The following is a 23,482-nucleotide window of genomic DNA, read 5'->3' on the forward strand; positions in this document are numbered from 1 at the left end:
AATGTATTGTATACTCCAATAATTGTTTTCCGGAAAGTGATTGATGTCTATAATGACTATAAAGTATTTCTTACCATATTCAACTTTCATGCTCTCCATTTCAAAATCTTGATTGTGACGTACTAAATTATACGGTCTAATCATTCAAATTCCATATATAAACCGAGTGAACCATCTTCAACTTGACCCACTCGCCTCTTATAAAAAAACATACATTTAAACTGAAAAAAAAAATTAATTGTAATTTTGAGAATATATATATTAGAAAAGAACAATCTTATAATCCCTGGATTTATCAAGATGCAAGAATATAATTTAGAAAACGTGTAATACACCTTATATCAAAGAAAGTAACCGGTCAAGTATGTATAACTGTTAATTTGGTAATTACAAGATTTAAAGGCAGGATTTACTGAAATATGTAATACACTATACAAAGGAAAAAAAAAATTACTATTGGCTGTTATATGGTAATAGTAGCATTTGGTTTGTTGCATCTCCGACGCGGCCACCCCGCCGAGTCGACTCAGTTGACTTTCCCTCATCGGCGTTCCACAGCACCAAGCTCTGTCTTTCCCACTCCTCCTTGACCTCGTCAATCTCCGCCGCCGTCCGCCGCACCATTTCCCAGAACGCGTCGTTCCGCCGCCGCATAAACAGCTCAATCATCCTCTCCTTACAACCCTCCAGTCTCCTCAAACAGGTCTGCAACTCGGTCAACTCGGCGTAACTCAGCTTCCCAACTCGCTCTCCCAGTTCGCTGAGTCGCAGCATGATCTGGAACTGCGCCGCCCGGTAGTCCTCCGAGACCAAGACCATCACCTCATGAACGACGTCGTTTTTGCGCCAGTGTAAAGATTCCGGCGCTCTGGACATGTCTTCCACCATGCATACTAAAGATTCTATCTCACTAACGGCGTTTTGACGCCGTAACTTGGAATCTTTGGCAATAACGGTTATTTTATCGAAGTTTATTGATTTTCTTGTATAAGTAACGGAAGAGTTGCCGAGAATCTTTAACGTCATTATACTCTGTTCTAAAACGCCGGCGTACCATCTCACCCACGGCGATAACTCACGCGATTCCCCGCCGGAGCGCGTGGCGAAACCGGAGAGGTTTAGGGAGTTGTGGCCGCCGTCGGCGGGGTAGAAGGAGAGGGAGCCTTTGACGATGAGGCGATGGAGGACGTAGAGGCACTTGAGGGCGACGAAAGGGTCGCGCGTGCGGTGGAGGCGGTCCGTGATGGCGCCTACGCAGGCGCAAATCACTGGAACCGATCGGTTTCCGAGGTCGAGAATGGCGGCAACGCGGTGGTCCGGCGGCGGAGATGCGGAGGCGTGGGTGGTGGCGCGTATGACGGCGACGCGGACCGACGAAACGGCGCGTTTCGTCGTGAGCGTGGCTTTGATCAGGGACGCCTTGTCTTTCAACGCGCCGGAAATCAGTTCCCGGAGCCGCTTCCTTGGATTCATCGCGGGTTGGATTTTGAAATCCGGCGATCGGATTGAAGATTTTGGTTTGATTTTGATGGAATTTAAATAGAAATTCCGCGGAATGATAAGAAGGCGGGCCATTAGGTGTGCGTGTCTAAGCTGCGTTGTCAACTCTTTGAAACTTCATTTGCTTAATCATGCTATTTTTCAAATTAATTATTTTCAATTTTATACCACAACTATCATATCACTCTCATATTTGCCTCTCTCGATTAGATTTGTCCACAAGCTCTCACTAAGAAGTAAATTTTATATATATAATGCTGCCAGACCTTAACATGTTGTCGATACGGCAACATAATTAGGTATGCAAAAGTGCACCAATAATGTTAAGAAATGCACAATAAAAAATGCACAAAAAACGCACAATTATATACAGATAAACGCACCACACAGTGTTTAGAGAAACGCATCATTAGGTGTGGTGATGTATGGTGCGTTTTGTATGTGTGTGTGTATGTGTGTGGTGCATTTTGTGATGCGTTAGTGCATTTCATTGTTATGCGTTTCCTAACACAATTGGTGTGTTTTTGCATACCTAATGGTCGAGCTTTAAGCTAAGACTTGGCCGCACTAGAACTTGGGCCTATATCAAATTATCAATGTTTTAATTAATGGTGCAAAATTTTCCATGGAGTCGGAAATAAAAGTGATTGTCAATTAGTCATACATGAAAAATAACATAAATAAAGTTTATGGACTAAAAATGTAATGCATATAAAAGTTATGGGACCAAAGTGGAAATACTATGATTTTTTTTCCCGACCCATGACTTTTTTTTTGGGAAAACCCGACCCATGATTTAGTCAAGCTATAGTTACTGTATCCACGTGGCGGAGGAAATAAATATATCAAAATATTTAACTACTTTGAGAGATTTTTTAATTTCGATATTTTATTTTTGATAAATGATGACAGTACAAATTATTACGTCTTTTAATTGTCGGACGGTTGGACCCTTTCAACTGTCTGAACAATTTATAATATTTTCTTTTTTAATATCCAATGACAGTATGCCACCCATAGAAAAAAAATATTATATTTTTAATTTTAAATTGTGAGGAAATAGTTAATTCAATTTTTTTTAAGTACACATGACATTGTATTTTGGTTCTTGAATTGCTAGTATTATTGCATTAATGTTAATTCTTTTTTATGAAGAAAATTCGGAGTCACTATACAACGATGTACATTAGATAAACTTCATCTTGTGACTCTAGCTAGTAACAGACTACAAGGAAGTAAGTCAGCTTAGGTCATTTATAATCGACCATATCAAATCAAGAAGGTCAATAGGCAGCTCCCGTTGAGAATTAAATTAAACTTGAAACTTTGAAGTTACCAAGTCAACAATCAAACTAATTTGGTTGGAGTTGCCCCGAATGTACTGTCAACATTCTCTCGATTAAACTCGTTGCACATGATCCTTTTAGCGAGATTTATCTAATGCATACTATCAAAAAGTGGTTGTTAATTTTTCCCCCGTCATGCAAAAAAGAAAAATAAAAACAAGTGATGATACAATTAAAGGATTGAATTTTTTTTTTACCATAAATAGAAATCAAAAGTATCATTTTCCTTTGCAAATACCAACTACTCCATATTTGGTTATTGACAGACTTGGTCTTTTTCCTTAACCTTGACTTTCCATTAGTTTTCTACTCCGTTTTTTTTTATATTTTAGTTTTTTTTTTTTTTTTTTAGGTTGTTATGTACCTGCATAGTGGTTTTTTTTTTTTTTTTGTTTTTTTTTTGTTTTCCAAGTTTTTTAGGCCAAGTAGGATGTAGAAAATAGAGGGAGAAAAAAAAAAAGAGAATAAAATTAGAGCAGAAAAAATGCAGGTTTATGCCCCCAAAGGGCATATTTGTGCACATTACGCGCATCATAATGCTTTTTTTTTTTTTTCTTCTAGTGGACCTCACAAAAACTTTATTTGCAGAATCTACTCACATTTTTCTCTTCTCTCCTCTCTTTCTCTAACCTCAACATTGACCTCGCAAAAAGTTCACAAAAATCATTTGATGGTAATGCTCTTAGGCTATTCGCACCTTTATACTCTTGTCTCAATTTTAAAATGTCATATCACTAAATTTACAATTAATTATTATTCATTCTTCATCAATGAAATTCTCTTTTATCTTCAAAATGGTCTCATTTTCACATAAAAAAGGTGTAGTATACTATCTACAAGGAACAACTCTAGCTAAGTTATTCAAATTACTAACATGGTAACTACAAAGTTACCAGTTTAATTCCCAACGAGAGTGATAAGTTATCGATAACTTAAATTGATTAACTCGTTGTAGTCTTTTGCTGACTACGATCACAAAACAAAGTTTACATATAACAAGCACAGATAGTGAGTATGGGTTCATGTCTACAAGACTCATATGTATGCGGATAATACAACAAAATATTACATTATTTGATTTTTTTTTTTAGTTTAATGGTTCAATTGCATTTTATGAAAAAAGTTATACGGCTTGTTTCATCCTTTATCACTATAAATTTTAGTTTATATATGCTTATTTGGATGAATGTAGATTATCTCTGTTCAACAGTTACATGTGTGAGATAGAGTACCTATATGAGAGTTAACATAAAACTCTCCTAACATATACGAACCTATTATTGACTAAATAGTAACCACTACTATTAGGGCCGGATTTTAGGGCGTGCAAGATGTGCGACCGCACAGGGCCCTAAAATTTTGGGAGCCCCTAGTCCAGTCCTGCCCTAATAGTTAGTATATGTATTTGTGATTATATTGGCCCAAAATTAGATTTTTTGCATTTTTCTCTTTGCAATTTTTTCTTCAATTATCAGTTTATTTATACTTTGATAGGGCCTCACTTATTTACCAGCACAGGGTCACGCAAATCAAAAAATCGGCCCTGCTACTATAGAACTATATATTATAACATATGTAAATACAATATATATTTTTATTTTTTATTTTTTTTATGAACAATCGTTTACTCATCTTTTTTATGCAGTGTTTGAATTTATAATATATAAAATGAATAATAAAACATGATATAATTTAAAAATTGTAAGTTTTTAAAAGTATGTGACTATAAGAATGAGCCTATACCACCCTTTTTTTTTTTTTCTTCATGTTTCCTTAAAAAAAAAAAAAACCATTTTGAAATGTTAGTTTACAAGCCCCAATTTTTCCCATACCAATTTATTTATTTATTATTATTTTTGGCCCAACGCACACATAGGCCATAGTAGGTAGGTTAGGGTTGCCTACTTGTCTAGCAGATTTTTATCCACCTTGATACCTCTATAAAAATTTGAAAATGAATTCTATTATTATACTATTCAAAGAAAAAAAAATCATATTTGAAGTTATAGGTACTCTTATTAAAAAGTTTTATTTTGTACAGAGATATATTCTAATCGTATGTAATTAGGTGTACATGATTAACAACTTGTTGTATTGAATTGGCCCGTTTACTTTGCTAAAAGGAATACATGAAGAATAAAATTTAAAATTTATGGGAAATGAATAAATTAATATTTCATATTATGTTTGGTCAGTGACAGAGAACAAGAAAAAAAAATCTAAAAATTAAAATACTAGTCTTGAAGGGGTCTCAAAAAAAAAATAAAATAAAATACTAGTGCTCAAATGAGATACTATAGTGCATTTCAACATGAAATTACGCACTGCAATTTTAGAGTGTGCATAATGTAATGTAAAAGTGTTTGTGCACTATAGTACATATGTGGGTGTATTTGTTTGTGTTTGTGGTTTGCATATAATGATATATTTGTGCACTAGTTAAAAATGTGAATCAATTGAGACTTTTAACTTTTGTTGGTGGTTGTACATAATGTGTATGTGCGTATTTTAATGTGAACGTGCGCACAATGTAATATTAGAGTGTGTACAGTGCAATGTATAAGTATAGCGTATGTACACTATAGTACATAATGTGTGTACATTTGTTTGTGATGTGGATTGCATCTAAAAAGATAACCACCTCTACAATTTATGAATTGAATGAACTTACAACATACAATTAAAATTAAGGTATACGATACACCTAATTTCATTGACAAATTTAAGAAATAGAGCTAAGGCTTCCACTTAGCAGGACCAGCCCCACCACCACTACAATTAATGAATTTAATAAACTTACACAACATAAAATCAGAATTAGGCCATATAACTTATCAAATTTCATTGACAATTTTAAGAAATTAGAACTAGAGTTTCTCAAGTCGGATATTTGCTCGAGCTTGGATCGGTTATAAAACGAGCTGGCTCGAGCTCAAGCCGAGTTTTGACTGAGCGGTTCGATTCATTTACACTCTTAGTTCAGACAGAAAATTAGGATGTGTCGGGTTTTGCTTAATCCTAGATTTCAGAGATCAATATCTAACGTTTGAAAAAACACAAAGGCATACAATTTAAATTTCATGTGATTTCAGGGACCAATATCTAACATTTGATAATACAAGGGTGTACAATTTAAATTTCCCAATAACCATAAACCCCACCCCTCGCTCAGCTGCGCTGCCACGACCTTCACTATTGCCGTTGCGGTGGCGGACTGGCGGCTCGAATCAATCGGCGGCGAAAGGCATTGCCACTGCGCAAAACCAGCAGGAGCTCCGGCAACGACTGGACACCAGGTACATTCTGCTCCGGAGACTTTCCTTTTGTTTTTTCTTAATCCTTAATCTATTTGATGATTTTCGGGTTACGAGAAATTGGTGTATGTTTGTTCGTTGAAAATCAATTTTGAAATGTTTAGCATACTGGTAGTTATATAGAGTTTTCTCTCATGGTTTATAGCTCAGAAAGCGGATAGGAGAAGACGAAACGAGAATAATAGGGCCTCGATTTTCCACATAGAATTGTGCATATAATCCCTCCGGAGAGCGTAATTTTCGAGTGATCAAAAGATAATCAGACCTAAGTGGCCTTATAATTCAATTTTAGATTTTTTGAGTACTACGATCTAACCTGTACATAGTATTGCTCAAATAATTCAATTTTAGATAGGTATAATTGGAAAAATGCTTAAATAACCCGCTAAACTTTATCTGAAAAGTCAATTAGGTCCATAAACATTTAAGAAAATGCTATTACATTTGAACATGTTAAATTGAGGCAATGAAGCCTAAAAAATGATAAATCACTTGCTATTACAGGTCATTTCAGTTCAGGCAATATATCCGGCGAAAATCTGGGGCGTCGCCGGTCGCCATCTCCATGCCAGTCGCCTTCCGCCTTCCGGCCTTTCGCCGGGAATGGCGACCGGTGCCGGATATATTGCTTGAACTGAAATGACCTATAATAGCAGGTCGTTTATCGGTTTTTGGGCTTCATTGCCTCAATTTAGCATATTAAAGGGTGTAATTGTACTTTTTAAAAGTTTAGGGACCTAATTGCCTTTTTGGGTAATGTTTAGGGGCTTATGTGACTTTTCCCTATATAATTGTTTCAGGGTAAACCATAAATGCATATCCTGGAAGGAGTGGATGATAGATATACTTGATCTGCTATAATTCATATACATTATGGTGTATGAGTACTTATATGAATTTGACAGCTGATAGCTGAGATGAATGAGAGGTGTGAGATTGTCTTTACAGGAAGCTCATAAACAAGGCAGGATGCCTCACAGAGCTCGGCCTATGACAGGACTTCTGGTATTTGTTGGGCTAAATGCTGCTTTGGTCTCTACAATAGAGCCTGTCTATGATTTTGTGTGCTTCCTTCCGTATTGGGAACGAAGGGTATGCTTCTTATATCCTACTGTACCTGAAACTGTTCAGGCATTGTAGCATAACTTGTTAAATGTCATTTTTGCTTCTTTCTTTTCCGGCTCTAAGTTGTTCTTGATTGCCTGTAGACACATAATATGGTGAATTATAAGGGAAAACTAGTAAGCAAAGTTGTCAATATATCTCGTGCACATCAAATAGTGTGTATTTCGTTGAGAATAATCGCCACTTGATTTGGGAATGGTACCATAACATCCCCTCTATCATATTGGATACTCTGAGAGCCTTCTCCAGGAGAGTCCTGTAATAGGGTTCTCAAGATATCATTGTTCATTAGTTTTTGCTACACGGTGCTCATTATTGCACGAAGATCTTTAACAAGCCTTGTCCTATCACTTTCTTGAGTTTCTTCATATGCAATACTGTGTATAAAACTTGTAGACTTTTAAGATAAACATGATCAGAGAACTCTTCATTTCCATGTTTTCATAAATCATACTTCAATAATTCATTATTTTATTGCATAGTATGGCTGCGTTTTTAGCTTTAGTAGCTCTATATTATTAGATTCAATAATTCATATGATTATATCTTATCTTTCCCAAACTCAAACCATTTTGTCTTCAAAATACTAGTTTGAAGTTGATTTTGATCTTTAACAAAACAGTAAACTGCATGGAGACAGAATTTCATTATTTTGCATGAATGGATTTTGCACTCCTCTAATCTTACTTTACATTCACCTTTACACGGCAATGACAGCATTCCATTATTTGATTTTATCTATCTATCTCAGAGAGATTGTCGACGGAAGGACCTTGAAGCTACCTTGGGAAAAGATTCTGGCTGAACTTAACTGTTATAGTGACACCAGACTTTGCCAACAGGTTCTCTAATTCAGTTGTCATGTTTGTGATATTGTCTTTGCTGCTACTGAGAGAGGGGTCGGAGTCCAGTTCACAAAACATGGAAGATGATGAGAAACACTGACAGAAGAAACGTTTGGAAACACAAATATTGAAGTTGTAGGTATTCCTGTTCTTGTGCTTCATATCATATCATATTCACTATATGTGGCTTCTGTGTACAGCCAGAACATATGGACATGAATTAGAGAGTTGAATGAATTAGTATGGACATTTGTACCCAAACAAAGTATTATAGAAAGAAATAGGTTTTAGATTTGTCCTATTAACTGCCTTAGTGACTTTGAAGGTTTCATTTTAGAAAGAAATGGTCCATGTGCTGCTTGGAACCATAAAAAAGTAATCAGCCCCGCACACGTGAGGGGGCAACGGAAAACACAGAATTTTTTTAATTAAAGAAAAGATCCTAAATATTTTTAGAAAAATGTTGATAAATTTTATTTATCATATTCTTATCATAAGAAAGTAATATTGGAAAAGTGAATAGCACACCACAATATATATAATGCATGTGCCATTTGCCTATTCTACCAAACATTCTAATCCTTCCTTCCCTACCTAATTTATATAAATACTTAACCCCCTTTCTTAAAATTCTTGCCAAGAAAAGAATTTCATATCACATTTTCATAAAGCCCTCAAAACCTTGTTGGAACAACTTTTGTATAGGCCTCAATGACAACACCACTTCTTTCACCCACTATTTTTAATGGCTTTCTCTCCTCTAACCATAACCTCACAGCCTCAAAAAACAACGTTTGCCAACGTTTTGGTGGAGCTCTGCATCTAAGATTGTCCACTCCAAGAACCAGCAAGCACTTGCAAAGCAATTTCAGAAGTGCTTGGTAATCACTTCGGTTCAATATATGTATTTTTTAAATTTGTTTTCTAGTTAGAGACTTATCGAAAGTTATCACTGATGAGAGTCAAGCTATTTGTTTTAATAAAGCTTAATGAAATTGCTCATGTATCATATTCTTCCTTTTTCTGATCATTATTAAGATTGCCACTTATGGTTGATTAATTAGTTAATTAATGTTTTTAGTGTTTATGAATATTAGGAAGTTAATCGTCCGGTGCAAATGTTTTGAGCCGGGACTTTCATTGCCTCCTGGACCTCCTAACAATTCAAATAATTCCAATTTGTAAGTTGAAACTTGAAATCCATTATGATTTTTGTTTTTGTTTTTTTTGTTTTTGCTTAAGAGTATTTGTAAATATCTTACCCAGAAAATAAAGAAATATATATAAATATAATAGTTTATCATGATTTTGCAAATTCTTTCCATCTCTCTTTAATTTCCTTCTCCTAGGTTAAAGAACATATTCTTTGTTGGTCTATGCAGACATGGCTGGATTTTGGGAATTCTGATCTCAGTAATACTCCCACTTTTGTATCGGAAACGTGGGACGTTAATGCAAGTCAAAAGTAAGAGCCATTAACAATAATGTTTCACACCTAACAATTTTAAAATCTTTCGATCATTCAAAAGTTATTAAAAGTACACACACACACACATATATATATAGAGGATTAGGTACGGTAATATGTGTCAGGTGAAACATGGGTTTAATCCCAGTCCCTTATTCAATGGCCATCAAACAATCTCAGCCGTTGATCTTGAATTTAGAGAGGCAATGTTTTGTAAGGCCGTTCGCACATTGAAGGGTAAAAAAGTAAAAAAAAATAAAAATAAAAATCAAAGTATATTTCTCCACTACGTCGTCTTCCCCCACTTAGTCTCCATTGTTGCATGCTCTTTGTGTGTTTTTGAAGCATCTGCGATCAACTGCAGGCGACGGCATAGTGATCTCATCCGTTGCTGGTTGCTGTCATTGTCTCTTTTCCATCTCCGATCACTTACTATCATCAAAATACCTCTAACGAACAATTTAAATGACATAAAAGTCCTTTAAATTTTAAAAAAATTTGCCTACTTTGTCAATATTAAATAGTTTTGTTAAGGGTTGGATAAAAATCATAAAATTAACTACTTTGAAGATAATAACTGAGGATGAGAACACTATAATTCATGGGTAAATATGTCGTTTTTTTCCATGTGAAAATTTCTATATAATTATTTCGTAAAATAATTATATTGTTTGGTTGTAGATATGGCAGAAAAAGCTTTGTACACGGTAGAAGAAACAGTGGAGAGAATCGAGAGAGCGGCGGAGGTGGTGGACAAGGTGGCAGAAAACGTCGCCGACGATCTACCGGCGGGGAAATTCAGAGCAACGGTACGGTCTATTGAAAATGTGGCAGAAAAGGTTGATAAGAGTGCTGAAGCATTAGGAGATTTCATTGATAAGGTTAGCCTAATTTTATTACTACATCTGCATTTTTATAATAACAAAAAAAAGTAAGTCTTGTCACATGAGACTGTAATACTTTTAATTTAAATGTATAGAGTAAAAATATTACTCCTACACAAGACGTATTTTAAAAGTAAAACTTAGTTTACTTTAATTTTTCAAATTTTTGTTCTTTATTTTCTGTTTTTCAAATTATAGAAATCTACAAGTAAATGTATTATACGCCTTTAATTGGCACAAAATTATAAATTATGGTCACATAACACTTAGTTTATCTTATTTAATTTAAACTAATAATATCATTTAGTTCTTTACGTTCAAAGAAATTTTATAATGTTATAAATAAAACTGTCAAACATTTAAAATGATGAGTGACATACAAAAATATATTTGCAACATTTTATAAGTTGATTATTTTCTTAAAACCTAAATGCAGGTTCAAGAAGCTAATGATAAAGTGAAATTGTCGGAAGAAATAGAGGAGAAAAAGGCGGAGAAGAAGGAGGATAAACCTTCCAAAGTGAAAAAAGATTAAAGTTTAAATATATAGAATAAGTGTTGTATGAGATTGTTTCATTTATAATACTTTTTACATTTTTTATGTATATTTTTTGTGATTCATGCTGTAATATTTTTATTCTATTACATATTTTCATTCTTTTCTATGTAATTAGATTATTCAAAATATTGTTTTGTATATTTTTAATTAGAACGTTATTACTAATTAGTCGAAAAATATTAAGTATATGATTTTTTTTTCCTGTAAAATCTTTTATTATATTTAGCATGACATATTTGAGTGTATATTGTCCAATGAAACCATATTTGAGTTTATTATATGATTTTTTCCCTGTAAACTTAAAAAATTTGACATCTTATTGTATCTCAAAAGTTATGGTTTGATTACCCTTGCTACTTAGTAAGGGAAATCAAAAACTTTTAGGCAAGTGTGCTTCACATGCCTAAAGATGATAAAATGTTCCTTTGTTTATGCTGAGTCTTAGATTCCTTATACGAGACCCACGTTAATGTTTTTGGAGTTGAAGAACATTGAAATAGGAAGCTGAGAAGTTGAAATAATACTGCTAAAGTAGTTTCAATATAAGAAGAACAAGATGTACATTTCCTACTTTACCCTCCAATAATATAGGGTTTTTGGTTTTCTAGTCATATTAAGACGGAAACCTAACGTCGAGGACTAAACTTGTCACTTTACTCATAACTAAGACGTAAAAAAAATAGATACGGTCATAATTGAAGGATTGAATTGGAACTGAGATATAACTCAGGGAGCAAAGATTAATTTTTTCTTTTATAAATTAAAATCACAACACTGGATCTCCATATATATAATTAAATTTATTTAATAGGCAATAATGAATTTATTGACGGATTATAATAATTGTATATAGGATGACTGATGATAGATGACAGATTATAAAAATTGCATATAGAATGACAAACGGAACGACGGGGTGGGAACTGGGAAGTAATAAATAACACAACAATAATTTATATTGTGACTTGTGAGGCAGACTCCACCTTGCATAGCCATATGTAGTTGCATGGTGGGCCTGGCTACAAATTACGTCATTATATATTAAATATATAGCATGACAGATGATAGATTACAAGAATTGCACATAGGATGACAAAGGGATCGACAGAATAAGGAGTAATAAATAACACAACAATAATTTATATTCTGACTTATGAGACAAGCTCTACCTTGCATAACCGTAGTTGCATGGTGAACCTGGTTACAAATTATGTCATTATATATTAAATTGTATATAGGATGACTGATGACAAATTATAAGAATTGCATATAGGATGATAAAGGGAACAACAGAATAGGGAGTAATAAATAACACAACAATAATTTATATTGTGACTTTTAGACAGGCTCCACCTTGCATAGTCATAGTTGAAAGGTGGACCTAGTTACAAATTATGTCATTATATATTAAATTGTATATAGGATGACAGATGACAAATTATAAGATCAAAATTGCATATAGAATGACAATGGGAACGACATAGTAGGGAGTAATAAATAACACAAGAATAATTTATATTGTGACTTCTGATACAGGCTCTACCTTGCATAGTCATAGTTCAATGGTGGACCTGGTTACAAATTATGTCATTATATATTAAATTATATATAGGATGACAGATTATAAGAATTGCATATAGGATGACAAAGGGAACAATGGAGTAAGGAGTAATAAATAACACACAATAATTTATATTGTGACTTCTGAGACATGCTCCACTTTGCATAGTGAAAATTGTATTTTTAGTAGTTGAATTAGTGAGTGTCGTCCTTTGAGAATGACTAGTAAGGATTCGAGTAGCAAGGGGCTAAACACAACTTCATAAAGTGTTTGAAAGCTAACCAAATTGATAAGTTTGTTTGTATGAGATATTTGTAAGACAAACAATTGATTATAGTACTAAACAATGATAAAGAATGGGATTTAAATGAAATAACCATGTACAAATGCTTCTTTAATGCTCTAAGGTTCTAGGCTAAACAATGTTCAACAATGAAGTGAGAGAATCACGTACGTTAATGCCAATGCCACTCCCATGGACATTGGCTACCACCAAAGTTCGCCTAATCTCATTCTCATAATAATTAGGCTAGGTGTGGTATTTAATCAAACATCTTATTGTGTGCATAATCCCTTCCAACTTCCCTTTCTCAAGGGCAAGTTAGAAATGTGGAAATGATTGGCCATAGTAAATCCCTATTCTCATAGGTGAAACATCAATTCCATATATCTCTTGAAAGGTTGGATCCTAACCAAACAACTAAACAAGAGTCAATCAATTCCCTATTTCCACAATCACATTCATACTAAAAGCAATGCAAAACCTAGATTTAACAATTTAATTCATATGTTTCAAAAAAAAATTTAATTCATATAAGCATTCATACATAGCAATTAAATCTAAATCCCTAAAGGATCTAACTACTCATAATGAAATTGAAGAATAAAACAATTGGAATATTAAGCAAGGAATTTAAATACAAAAGGAAATTGAGAATTGCAAGAATAAGAAATAGAAAATCTTACTTGATTATTGAATTTGTACAAAGCAAATCTGAAATTATAGTTTAATGTGGAGAATTCTTCCTAAATCTTCTTCAAAAGTAATGGAATTGCAAAGGATAGATGTTCTAAAGTGTTTATAGAGAGAAAACCTAAAAGAAGACTTTTAGAGAATTTGAAAGATAAACTGAAAATAAAGCCTATGGTTATTTATACTTGATGAAATCGCGCCCAAAAATTGCCACCAAATTGCCTGGTCATGATGCGGTGTGACCAGCATCGTGACCAAGCAACAACTTCACAGATTTCAGGAGTCACTCTGCTGGTCACTGCGTGACCAGCAGAGTGACCACTGAAATCAGCAAAGTGGTCACGGTGGTCACGGGGGAGGTCACGCTGTGAGCTTCACCTTGACTTCCTCGACCACTTTCTGATCAGCAGTCGTCAAGCTGCTGTCAAGCAATGTCACTCTGTTAGTCACACCGTGACCAGCAGATTGACATCCTCTCGGTGGCACGAAACGGCTTAATTCCTTGCTCCGTTACTTCGTCGAACTTTGCTATGGTTTTGACCCTTCATTCTTGAACAACTTTACCTTGAAATCATTCTGATTCGCCTCCATTTTACGTTTCAACATGCCTAGGTCCCAATTTCCAATCCTTGAGCCATAAACACCTGAAATAAGCTTCGTTCTTGCACAAACACCTAACATTCACTTAGAAGTTAGTACACTTAAAGCATATTTATAGTTAATTCACGGCTTATCACATAGTCATAGTTGCATGGTGGACCTGGTTACAAATCATGTCATTATATATTACATTGTATATAAGATGACTGATTATAGATTATAAGAATTGTATATAGGACGACAAAGGGAATGACGAAATATGGAGTAATAAATAACACAACAACAATTTATATTGTGACTTAAGAGGCAGGCCCACCTTGCATAGCCATAGTTGCATAGTGGTCTTGATTACAAATTACGTCATTATATATTAAATTGTATATAGGATGACAGATACAGATTATAAGAATTGCATATAGGATGACAAAGGGAATGACGGAGTAGTGAGTAATAAATAACACAACAATAATTTATATTGTGACTTCTAAGACAGGCTCCACCTTGCATAACCACAGTTGCATGGTGGACCTGATTACAAATTACGTCATTATATATTAAATTGTATATAGGATGACAGATAACAGATTATAAGAATTGCATATAAGACGACAAATGGAATGACGAAGTATGGAGTAATAAATAACACAACAATAATTTATATTGTGACTTAAGAGACAGGCCCACCTTGCGTAGCCATAGTTGGATGGTGGACCTGGTTACATATTACGCCATTATATATTAAGTCGTGAATAGTGTTAGTCAGTACATCATATTTAGGTGAAACCTTGTGTGAGACCGTCTCACAGATCCTTGTTCGTGAGCATGACCAGATTTTAGGGCGTGCAAGATGGGCAACAACATAGGATCTCAATTTTTAGAGAGCCTAATATTTATTTTTGACCTAGCTACTTAAGAAATATAAAAAATCTACAATTAATCGTAAAACACATCAGTTTTATCATAAATCACTTCTCTCTCCTAATAATTAGGACATAGCTAGCTAATTAATTGAGCATGCCAAAATCATTTTGTTACGTCTCAAGCCCGGAATCTGCAGAGATAACTTGAAGTAAAAATCATATATTTTACATATTGGTTTTAAATATTGCGCTTATACTTTTGGTAGGACCTCATTTATTTATAAGAACGGGGCCACAAAAATCTAAAAATCGACCCTGTCCATGAGACGGTGGGTTGGATCAAGATAAAAAGTAATATTTATATTAGCAAATGTAATACTAAATCATGAATAAAATATTTATTACTTATATGAATGCAATACATTTGAGTACAACTGTAATACTTTTACATTTTGATGTAAATATATTATTTTTTTCATCAAAAGTATTATATTTTCCGTTTATAAGAGAAAATATAATACTTTTGATGAAAATAGTAGTACTTTTACATCAAAATGTAATAATATTACATTTGTGCTCAAAAGTATTACGTTTTTCCTTATAAGTAGCAAACACTTTATTCCTAATTAGTATTACATTTTCTAGTATAAGTATTACATTTGTATATTTACCCAACCTTACCCGTCTCACGATAAGGATTTGTGAGACAGTCTTACACAAGTTTGACCCTCATATTTAATAACAATCATCTTATACTATGTTGATAATATTTCTTTAATATGATCGTAAAAAACAAAGCTAAATGTACTACATAAAATTATATTTCAGGTGCATCATATACTATATTTATAATATTTGTTCTTTATGATCATAAATCTAAACCTTAACATAATATACATAAATATTACAGAGTAAACTATAAATATATCATATTCATTTCCATTTACTTTGCAGTATGTTTATAATATTTATTTTATATGTCCATAAAAATAAAGATTAATTTATATATATATAAATTTAGAATCAAAAATGAAATTAACTCTTCAATATAACTATTGAAATAAAACCGGCCATAATTCATTTCCACAGTTATTCATATTGCACGGTGAACAATTCGAGATGAAGTAAATGTACATTCATTTACAACTAAATGTTACAACTAACTGCGGCCACGTATTACCCGGCGACCCCATACATAGGCGGCAACATGGTACCTGCACCTAAACGACCCCGGATGCGTTGTCGGCGAGCAAAGGCACCGTCTCAACGGCTCCCCGCCGCCGCCGTTGCCGGAATCTTCAGCTCGCCGTTGAACTCTCTCATTCGAAACATGTCTCCGTTGCAACCTCGCCGTTGCAGCGGTCAAGTCCCTAAGACCTCCTAACTCATAACATGGATGATAGCACATCTTTTATGGCCCTTTTGGTTGCCTTTCTTGTTGTCAATAATGTGTTTGAGAAGAATAATATGTAGAGAGAGAGGGAGAGAGAGAGAGAGAGATATGGAGGGATGGGAATGGAAAGAAAGGAATAAGTTCTTGTGTTGTTTAGTAAGTGAAGTAAATAAAGCAAGGGAGACTAATAAGCAAAGGTGGGCATAAAGAAGGGCTTTTTTCTTAATTTATTTTTAGAATAAATGCTATGATGAATTATGCCAATCCCTTGCTCTAATTATACATCTTGTCACTATAAAATATACCTTAAAAACTTAAGATTGCGATTTTCAAACAGTCCGGATTGACACCCTTGCCAGTTGTATTTGATGTCACCCTCACGTGTGTGTTTTTAAAGTTGTATAAGGCATTATCAACTCATGATTTTCAGTGAGAGTATTCAATACTCGTGTTTGTATCCGGTACGAAAAATATCAACACTAACCTGACACCTTAGCATCGAAGAATTCGTCCAACGCTAATAATCCTAATATAGGTCATGTCCAACGCTACCATTAAACTCAACAATATAACAATATTCACAAAGAAAAATGCTATTTTTTTCCACTGAAATCTCTGCCTGATACTCGCTATCTTAAAAAGGAAAAACTCATTAATTTTATAAATTATCTTGACTTTGTCAGATTTGGTGTAATAGTAATCCAATGCCATAATGACATGCATGTCAAAAGGTAATATTAAACAAGTGATTTATGTAATAAAAATATAAAATACATAATCACTTGTCGAATCCACCACCTCCCGTATAAAGGGAAAGGTTTGATGCCACAGGACTACAAGGTCCTTGGCAGGATGGGTGTTATAAAGAGAGCTTTTAAATGAGAATAATTTCCAAAAGGGATTGCTTTCCAAAAGCAAAATGGGATATGTGTTGATGCCTCGTAAGCATTGCGGCTCTATATTGAGAAACTTGAGTCATTTACGCGTCACTTGGCCCAACATTATTTGCCTAATAACCTCAAAATATGGCGACAAGTGTACGATGATGTGATTCTACTTTGGTAGGGAAGGAACCTAGACCATAACGTATGTTATTAATTAATTAGTTAATTGCCTTTTTCAATTAAGAACATGTATGTCTTGTTTTTTCTTGGGCATAATTAGGCCAGAATATTTGGTGTAGATTATGCGATAAAATTGGTTATTCAAATATGAAAATAATGCTATTCACCATTATTGCATTTATCGCTACATTTTCACCACTTCCTAACGTGGAATTGGTTAAAATTTAAAAAAAGAAAAAAAAACTTGTTATTTCCCTTGACTACACATGAATTAACTTTCCTCCCAATAAATTAATAAAGAATATATGCATCCAATAATGAACATCAGATTAAATGAGAGTGGTTTATATAAGGTACCTAGCATTACTCTTAAAATATTAATGCATGTTCAAACCATTAAAATGTAGCTACCTTAACATTTATATATGAGAATGCTTTGCCTCTCTTGAAATCCTACTCAGGCACAAACGTGATTAGTCTGTCTCGGTATGCGGGGTCCTAGTGTCTCTTGGTTGAGAAAACATGTTGTAAAAAAAAGGAAATGGTCAAATAGGGTCCATGCGCTTTTAAAAGTTGCAAATAAACACATCAATATGTCATTTTGTATAAATCTCTACACACAATCAACTTTTTGAAACACTTGATTCTTAATCAATGCCCCAACCACTAGGGTTCGATTATGTGACCGCCCATTTAAAATGGTAATATAGATGTCATTACACTAAATAATAGTTAGCTAATAAAGTACATATTAAATTTTACAATTCAGTATATCTTCAATCCTAGCTAATTAATCTCTTTGTCAGATCATTTTTGCTTCTTAGATCCATCTTCAATCAAGACAGTATTTAACGAAAGTTTTGCATAAGAGCAGCATATATATGAAGACTCATTGAGTAAATTTTGAAAAATTTTATAAAATAACCAATTTGTCCTTTAGTAATTTGGAAATTCAAAATAAATTATTAATGTTGACAAAATCTATAAGTAATAGAATGAAACTGTCACTTTCAACATAATTAAAAGAAAATATTTGTATAGAGTAATAATTCATAAACTGCGTTTAGAATTTAAATATAACTACTAAACTAAAACTACTATTTTTCTATTAAAATATTTACTCCATTTTACCTAACCATAATCATTCCTAAATATAGATGGAGCTCAATCAACTCACATCAGGCGCTGATCGTGCGGGCTTATCACTGTAATGTGCTTTAATTCAGTGGTGAAGCTAAGCTGTTAATTGCCCTATATGACAAATTAGCTCAGCTGGAACACAGCTAGCACATGCTGACAAGCCGCAAATAATACAAGTGTTTGGTATACTCACATATTCTCCTCTTTTTTTTTCCTTTTTTTTTTTTTTTTTTTAATTATAACCCAAAAAAAAAAATCAAATAATTGAAATCACTTAATTCTGATTCCAAATTTCTTCCCATTTTTTATGACTTATTTATTATTTAATAAGAGTTAATTAATTCTTTTAATTACGAATAAAAGTTAAAAATGATGCAATCAATTGCGTTAGAGGAGCAGGAAACAAATAAGAAAAATCAATTTCAGCGTTGAACACGACTATTCTCTCAGTCAACTAGCCGCCATCACGGTCAAGAAAGGAAAGTTCCATATATATTTCAATAATCATAATAATAGTAATTTATTCAACTTTTCCAGAAAATGCACATGGAAAATGCATCATTATTCTCCCATCGGATTCGTATATATACTTTGTTTTCTCCAACCTTGTTCTCTGCAAACCTTTGAACACCATACCTTCAACGTTAATCCCTCAGCTCTTAATTTCTTGAATTTTCATATCTTTTCCTCCATTAATTTTTTTTGGAAATGAACTCCATGAGGATGGCTATAAATCTCCCAATTATTGGTTGTTTGTTACTCGCACTTGTCCACTTTGGCTTTGGTCAGGTCATGCCTCCTTCTCCGGCCGCCCTTGCTCCTTCCAATGACGGTATATAACTCTTCATTATTTTATTATTATTATTATTTTTTTAAAAAAAATTAAATACATGAGAATGAATATCGATTTCAAAACATTATTACTGAAAATATAAAATTTTTAACTGTTAGAACTTGATTGAAAATCTAAGATTTCTATTCGAAAATAGTCTTTCTTATAAACTTTTTAACCATTTTAGATTTTTTTTAACTTTCAAATATCAATCATTCATTTTTGAGAACTGTTCAGTAAAACTAACCACAGGTAAAGTCATTTGAAATATAATCTTAGTCCTGGAATAAATCATCTTATTAGACTAAAATTAGTTATTATGCATTTGAAACTAATTTGAAAAAACACAAAATTGTATTGCAGGTGTAGCGATTGATCAAGGGATTGCATATGCTCTTCTGCTTGTTGCGCTCGTCATTACATATTTAGTCCATTAATTAGTAATTGTAGCATATTTTATTTGGCTATGGTTACGTTGTAATATAAATAGATAATCAATTCATTGTCTTATTCTTTAATTATTATATCATATTTTTTGTTTTTTTTTTATTTATTTATTTTATTGTATGATCAATATTTCCCAATTTTGCATGCTTGATTACCTTATAATAATAGTAGGGATTTATTCAATTCACACCATCAAATAGTAACGACTAGTTTCCATCCAAAGAAAAACTGTAAAGAATAAATAAATAAATAAAAATTATTACATATCACCTCAAGCAAATAAATTATTTAACATGCCACTGTTACTATGCCAAAAACTATAAAAGAAAATTACACTAATATTTTTTTTTGCTCATGTTAGATGCTTGGCTTTTATTATATTTAGTATAGATTTTTTTAAAGGGCGATTTATAATTAAAATCACTTCAATAGTTTACACACCCTAAATTTTGGATATTTCAAAAAGGTTTTGGACTCATCCATATTGGGCTGTTGATGGTTATTATATTTGACAAGTTGGTGTACTAAAGAAAAGATGAAGCCCAAGTTCATTTCCATCCCATTAGTTAAGTTACTAAGTTGTCCAAGTCCACCGAGACATTTGTCAGTTGTTATGCCATGGACCCGGTCCACCTTGCAAGGTGGACCAGGGTCTATGTTCACAATTTTTTAATTCTATGTTCATAATTTCATAACCCTGTGTTCACAATTTAATAGCTCTATGTTCACAATTTTATAATTTTATGTTCACAATTTCATAATTTCATATTCACAATTTCATAGCTCAACGTTCACAATTTCATAGCTCTACGTTCACAATTTCATAACTCTATGTTCACAATTTCATGGCTCTACGTTCACAATTTCATAACTCTATGTTTAACAGTATCAAAACTCTATGTTCAATAGTATAACACAATTTTTGAATCTATATAACAAAATTGTGAATATAGAGTTCAAAAGTTGTGAATATTGAGTAATCTATACTATTAATAAAAATAAAATCCTCAATTTTAATTTCCCGCCCAAAACACTCCTATACTATTAATGTTTGCGTAATATTGTAAAATATGATAATTGGACAATTATTTGCTCTAATTCAAGCAAGAAAACATCATAAAACATAATCGATCTAACCAATTTCATCAATTGCGCTATATAATATTCGATGTTACAATTTATATAATTGTATATCGATCCAAATATTCTTAAAATATTATAACAAATCCATTCCGTGCAACGCACAAGTGAAATTACTAGTATTGAATAATGTAATTTTGTATATTGAGATCTAAAATTGTGAATATTGAGATCTAAAATTGTGAATATAGAGTTATAAAATTGTGAACATAGAGTTCTAAATTTGTGAATATAGAGTTCTAAATTTGTGAATAGAGACAATTTGCCAACATTTGTCAAACCCCTTTTATTTGACAAGGAAAATCCAACAACAAGGCAAATTATAGTCCACACAGTATTGTGTGAACCGTAACAAAAAGTACATTTTTAATATATTAAAAATACATTATTCTCGTGTACTGAACGTACATTATATAAAATAATGTACTTTCCATGAATACAATGTACTTTTTTTTTTTGAAATAATACAATGTACATTTTTAATATATTAAAAGTGCATTATTTATGTAACTCAATTTACATTATTTAATAGTATGGTCTATACAGCAGTGTGGACCATGGTCCATACAAATGATACAATAATGATTGCAAATTTCCTAGATAGCAAGGAAATTAAAAATTGAAAAAATTGAACACATGTCCCAAAAGAGATGATCAAGTGGGTGGGCATGATTTTCGAATCTGGTTGTCACAACTGCAGTATTAGTTCAACACAATTGCAATATCAGCCATAGTACATGATCCACGGTATAGTGACTGCTACTTAGGGATGGCATTTATACTCGCACCCTATGGGTTACCCGCATCCCCGCCCCTATGGGTTTTAAAATACCCGCACAATTTGGGTAATGGGTGCAGGGATGGGGGGAATTTTGTAAACCCGCGCGGGTATGGGGGCGAGTGCAGGGGAGGTATCCCCGCCCTGCACCCGCACTTATATATTATATATATATATATATATATATATATTCACACACTTGTATTACTAGTATTCATTTATTATATAAGTTTATGTATCTTTTATAATTAAAAATGAATAATGAATTAAACTTCTTTATGAGCTAGTGCCTCAAGGATTCAATTGAATTATCATCTCATTGTCTTTTTTTTTTTGTTTATGAAAATTGAAAAGGAACAACATAAATAACATAATGAGCAAACACTTATAGAACTTATACTACCAACACAATTTTAGTTTCAATTAANCTTTTTTTTTTTTTTTTTTTAATTATAACCCAAAAAAAAAAATCAAATAATTGAAATCACTTAATTCTGATTCCAAATTTCTTCCCATTTTTTATGACTTATTTATTATTTAATAAGAGTTAATTAATTCTTTTAATTACGAATAAAAGTTAAAAATGATGCAATCAATTGCGTTAGAGGAGCAGGAAACAAATAAGAAAAATCAATTTCAGCGTTGAACACGACTATTCTCTCAGTCAACTAGCCGCCATCACGGTCAAGAAAGGAAAGTTCCATATATATTTCAATAATCATAATAATAGTAATTTATTCAACTTTTCCAGAAAATGCACATGGAAAATGCATCATTATTCTCCCATCGGATTCGTATATATACTTTGTTTTCTCCAACCTTGTTCTCTGCAAACCTTTGAACACCATACCTTCAACGTTAATCCCTCAGCTCTTAATTTCTTGAATTTTCATATCTTTTCCTCCATTAATTTTTTTTGGAAATGAACTCCATGAGGATGGCTATAAATCTCCCAATTATTGGTTGTTTGTTACTCGCACTTGTCCACTTTGGCTTTGGTCAGGTCATGCCTCCTTCTCCGGCCGCCCTTGCTCCTTCCAATGACGGTATATAACTCTTCATTATTTTATTATTATTATTATTTTTTTAAAAAAAATTAAATACATGAGAATGAATATCGATTTCAAAACATTATTACTGAAAATATAAAATTTTTAACTGTTAGAACTTGATTGAAAATCTAAGATTTCTATTCGAAAATAGTCTTTCTTATAAACTTTTTAACCATTTTAGATTTTTTTTAACTTTCAAATATCAATCATTCATTTTTGAGAACTGTTCAGTAAAACTAACCACAGGTAAAGTCATTTGAAATATAATCTTAGTCCTGGAATAAATCATCTTATTAGACTAAAATTAGTTATTATGCATTTGAAACTAATTTGAAAAAACACAAAATTGTATTGCAGGTGTAGCGATTGATCAAGGGATTGCATATGCTCTTCTGCTTGTTGCGCTCGTCATTACATATTTAGTCCATTAATTAGTAATTGTAGCATATTTTATTTGGCTATGGTTACGTTGTAATATAAATAGATAATCAATTCATTGTCTTATTCTTTAATTATTATATCATATTTTTTGTTTTTTTTTTATTTATTTATTTTATTGTATGATCAATATTTCCCAATTTTGCATGCTTGATTACCTTAT

At 32.7% G+C, this 23,482-nt stretch overlaps 3 protein-coding genes and 2 long non-coding RNA genes across 5 annotated transcripts; 4 read left to right on the forward strand and 1 right to left on the reverse strand.

Annotated features, from left to right (window-relative positions):
- Window positions 1-453: 453 nt before the first annotated feature.
- On the reverse strand, window positions 454-1,473 carry LOC116027632 (putative clathrin assembly protein At4g40080). The gene has a single exon (XM_031269337.1). It carries the CDS (start codon window positions 1,471-1,473, stop codon window positions 454-456), a length of 1,020 nt encoding a protein of 339 aa, XP_031125197.1.
- A 4,369-nt stretch (window positions 1,474-5,842) lies between these two features.
- Window positions 5,843-8,435, forward strand: LOC116027634. The gene is made up of 4 exons (XM_031269338.1): window positions 5,843-5,851; window positions 5,969-6,142; window positions 7,109-7,252; window positions 8,037-8,435. The coding sequence occupies exons 1-4, from the start codon at window positions 5,843-5,845 to the stop codon at window positions 8,088-8,090; spliced, it is 381 nt and encodes a 126-aa protein (XP_031125198.1). The 3' UTR covers window positions 8,091-8,435.
- Window positions 8,436-8,821: 386 nt separating this feature from the next.
- LOC116026625 lies at window positions 8,822-11,119 on the forward strand. Its single transcript, XM_031267955.1, has 5 exons — window positions 8,822-9,011; window positions 9,228-9,311; window positions 9,513-9,595; window positions 10,280-10,479; window positions 10,919-11,119. The coding sequence occupies exons 1-5, from the start codon at window positions 8,842-8,844 to the stop codon at window positions 11,015-11,017; spliced, it is 636 nt and encodes a 211-aa protein (XP_031123815.1). The 5' UTR covers window positions 8,822-8,841; the 3' UTR covers window positions 11,018-11,119.
- An 8,111-nt stretch (window positions 11,120-19,230) lies between these two features.
- LOC116028040 lies at window positions 19,231-20,017 on the forward strand. Its single transcript, XR_004100051.1, has 2 exons — window positions 19,231-19,464; window positions 19,828-20,017. It is a non-coding gene; the product is annotated as an uncharacterized LOC116028040 (long non-coding RNA).
- A 2,647-nt stretch (window positions 20,018-22,664) lies between these two features.
- Window positions 22,665-23,428, forward strand: LOC116028041. Its single transcript, XR_004100052.1, has 2 exons — window positions 22,665-22,875; window positions 23,239-23,428. It is a non-coding gene; the product is annotated as an uncharacterized LOC116028041 (long non-coding RNA).
- The last annotated feature ends 54 nt before the right edge of the window (window positions 23,429-23,482 follow it).

The sequence above is a fragment of the Ipomoea triloba genome, chromosome 8 (genome assembly GCF_003576645.1).
Source record: "Ipomoea triloba cultivar NCNSP0323 chromosome 8, ASM357664v1".
In the NCBI taxonomy this organism is placed as follows: Eukaryota; Viridiplantae; Streptophyta; class Magnoliopsida; order Solanales; family Convolvulaceae; genus Ipomoea; species Ipomoea triloba.

Excerpts from the sequence above, each read along its gene's own strand:
- LOC116027632 (XM_031269337.1), bottom strand. The coding sequence starts at position 1,473 with ATGAATCCAAGGAAGCGGCTCCGGGAACTGATTTCCGGCGCGTTGAAA.
- LOC116026625 (XM_031267955.1), top strand. The coding sequence starts at position 8,842 with ATGACAACACCACTTCTTTCACCCACTATTTTTAATGGCTTTCTCTCC. Across the intron at positions 9,312-9,512 it reads AATTCAAATAATTCCAATTT|ACATGGCTGGATTTTGGGAA; the intron begins GTAAGTTGAAAC and ends TGGTCTATGCAG. Across the intron at positions 10,480-10,918 it reads TAGGAGATTTCATTGATAAG|GTTCAAGAAGCTAATGATAA; the intron begins GTTAGCCTAATT and ends ACCTAAATGCAG.
- LOC116027634 (XM_031269338.1), top strand. Across the intron at positions 6,143-7,108 it reads CGGCAACGACTGGACACCAG|GAAGCTCATAAACAAGGCAG; the intron begins GTACATTCTGCT and ends TTGTCTTTACAG. Across the intron at positions 7,253-8,036 it reads TTCCGTATTGGGAACGAAGG|AGAGATTGTCGACGGAAGGA; the intron begins GTATGCTTCTTA and ends TATCTATCTCAG.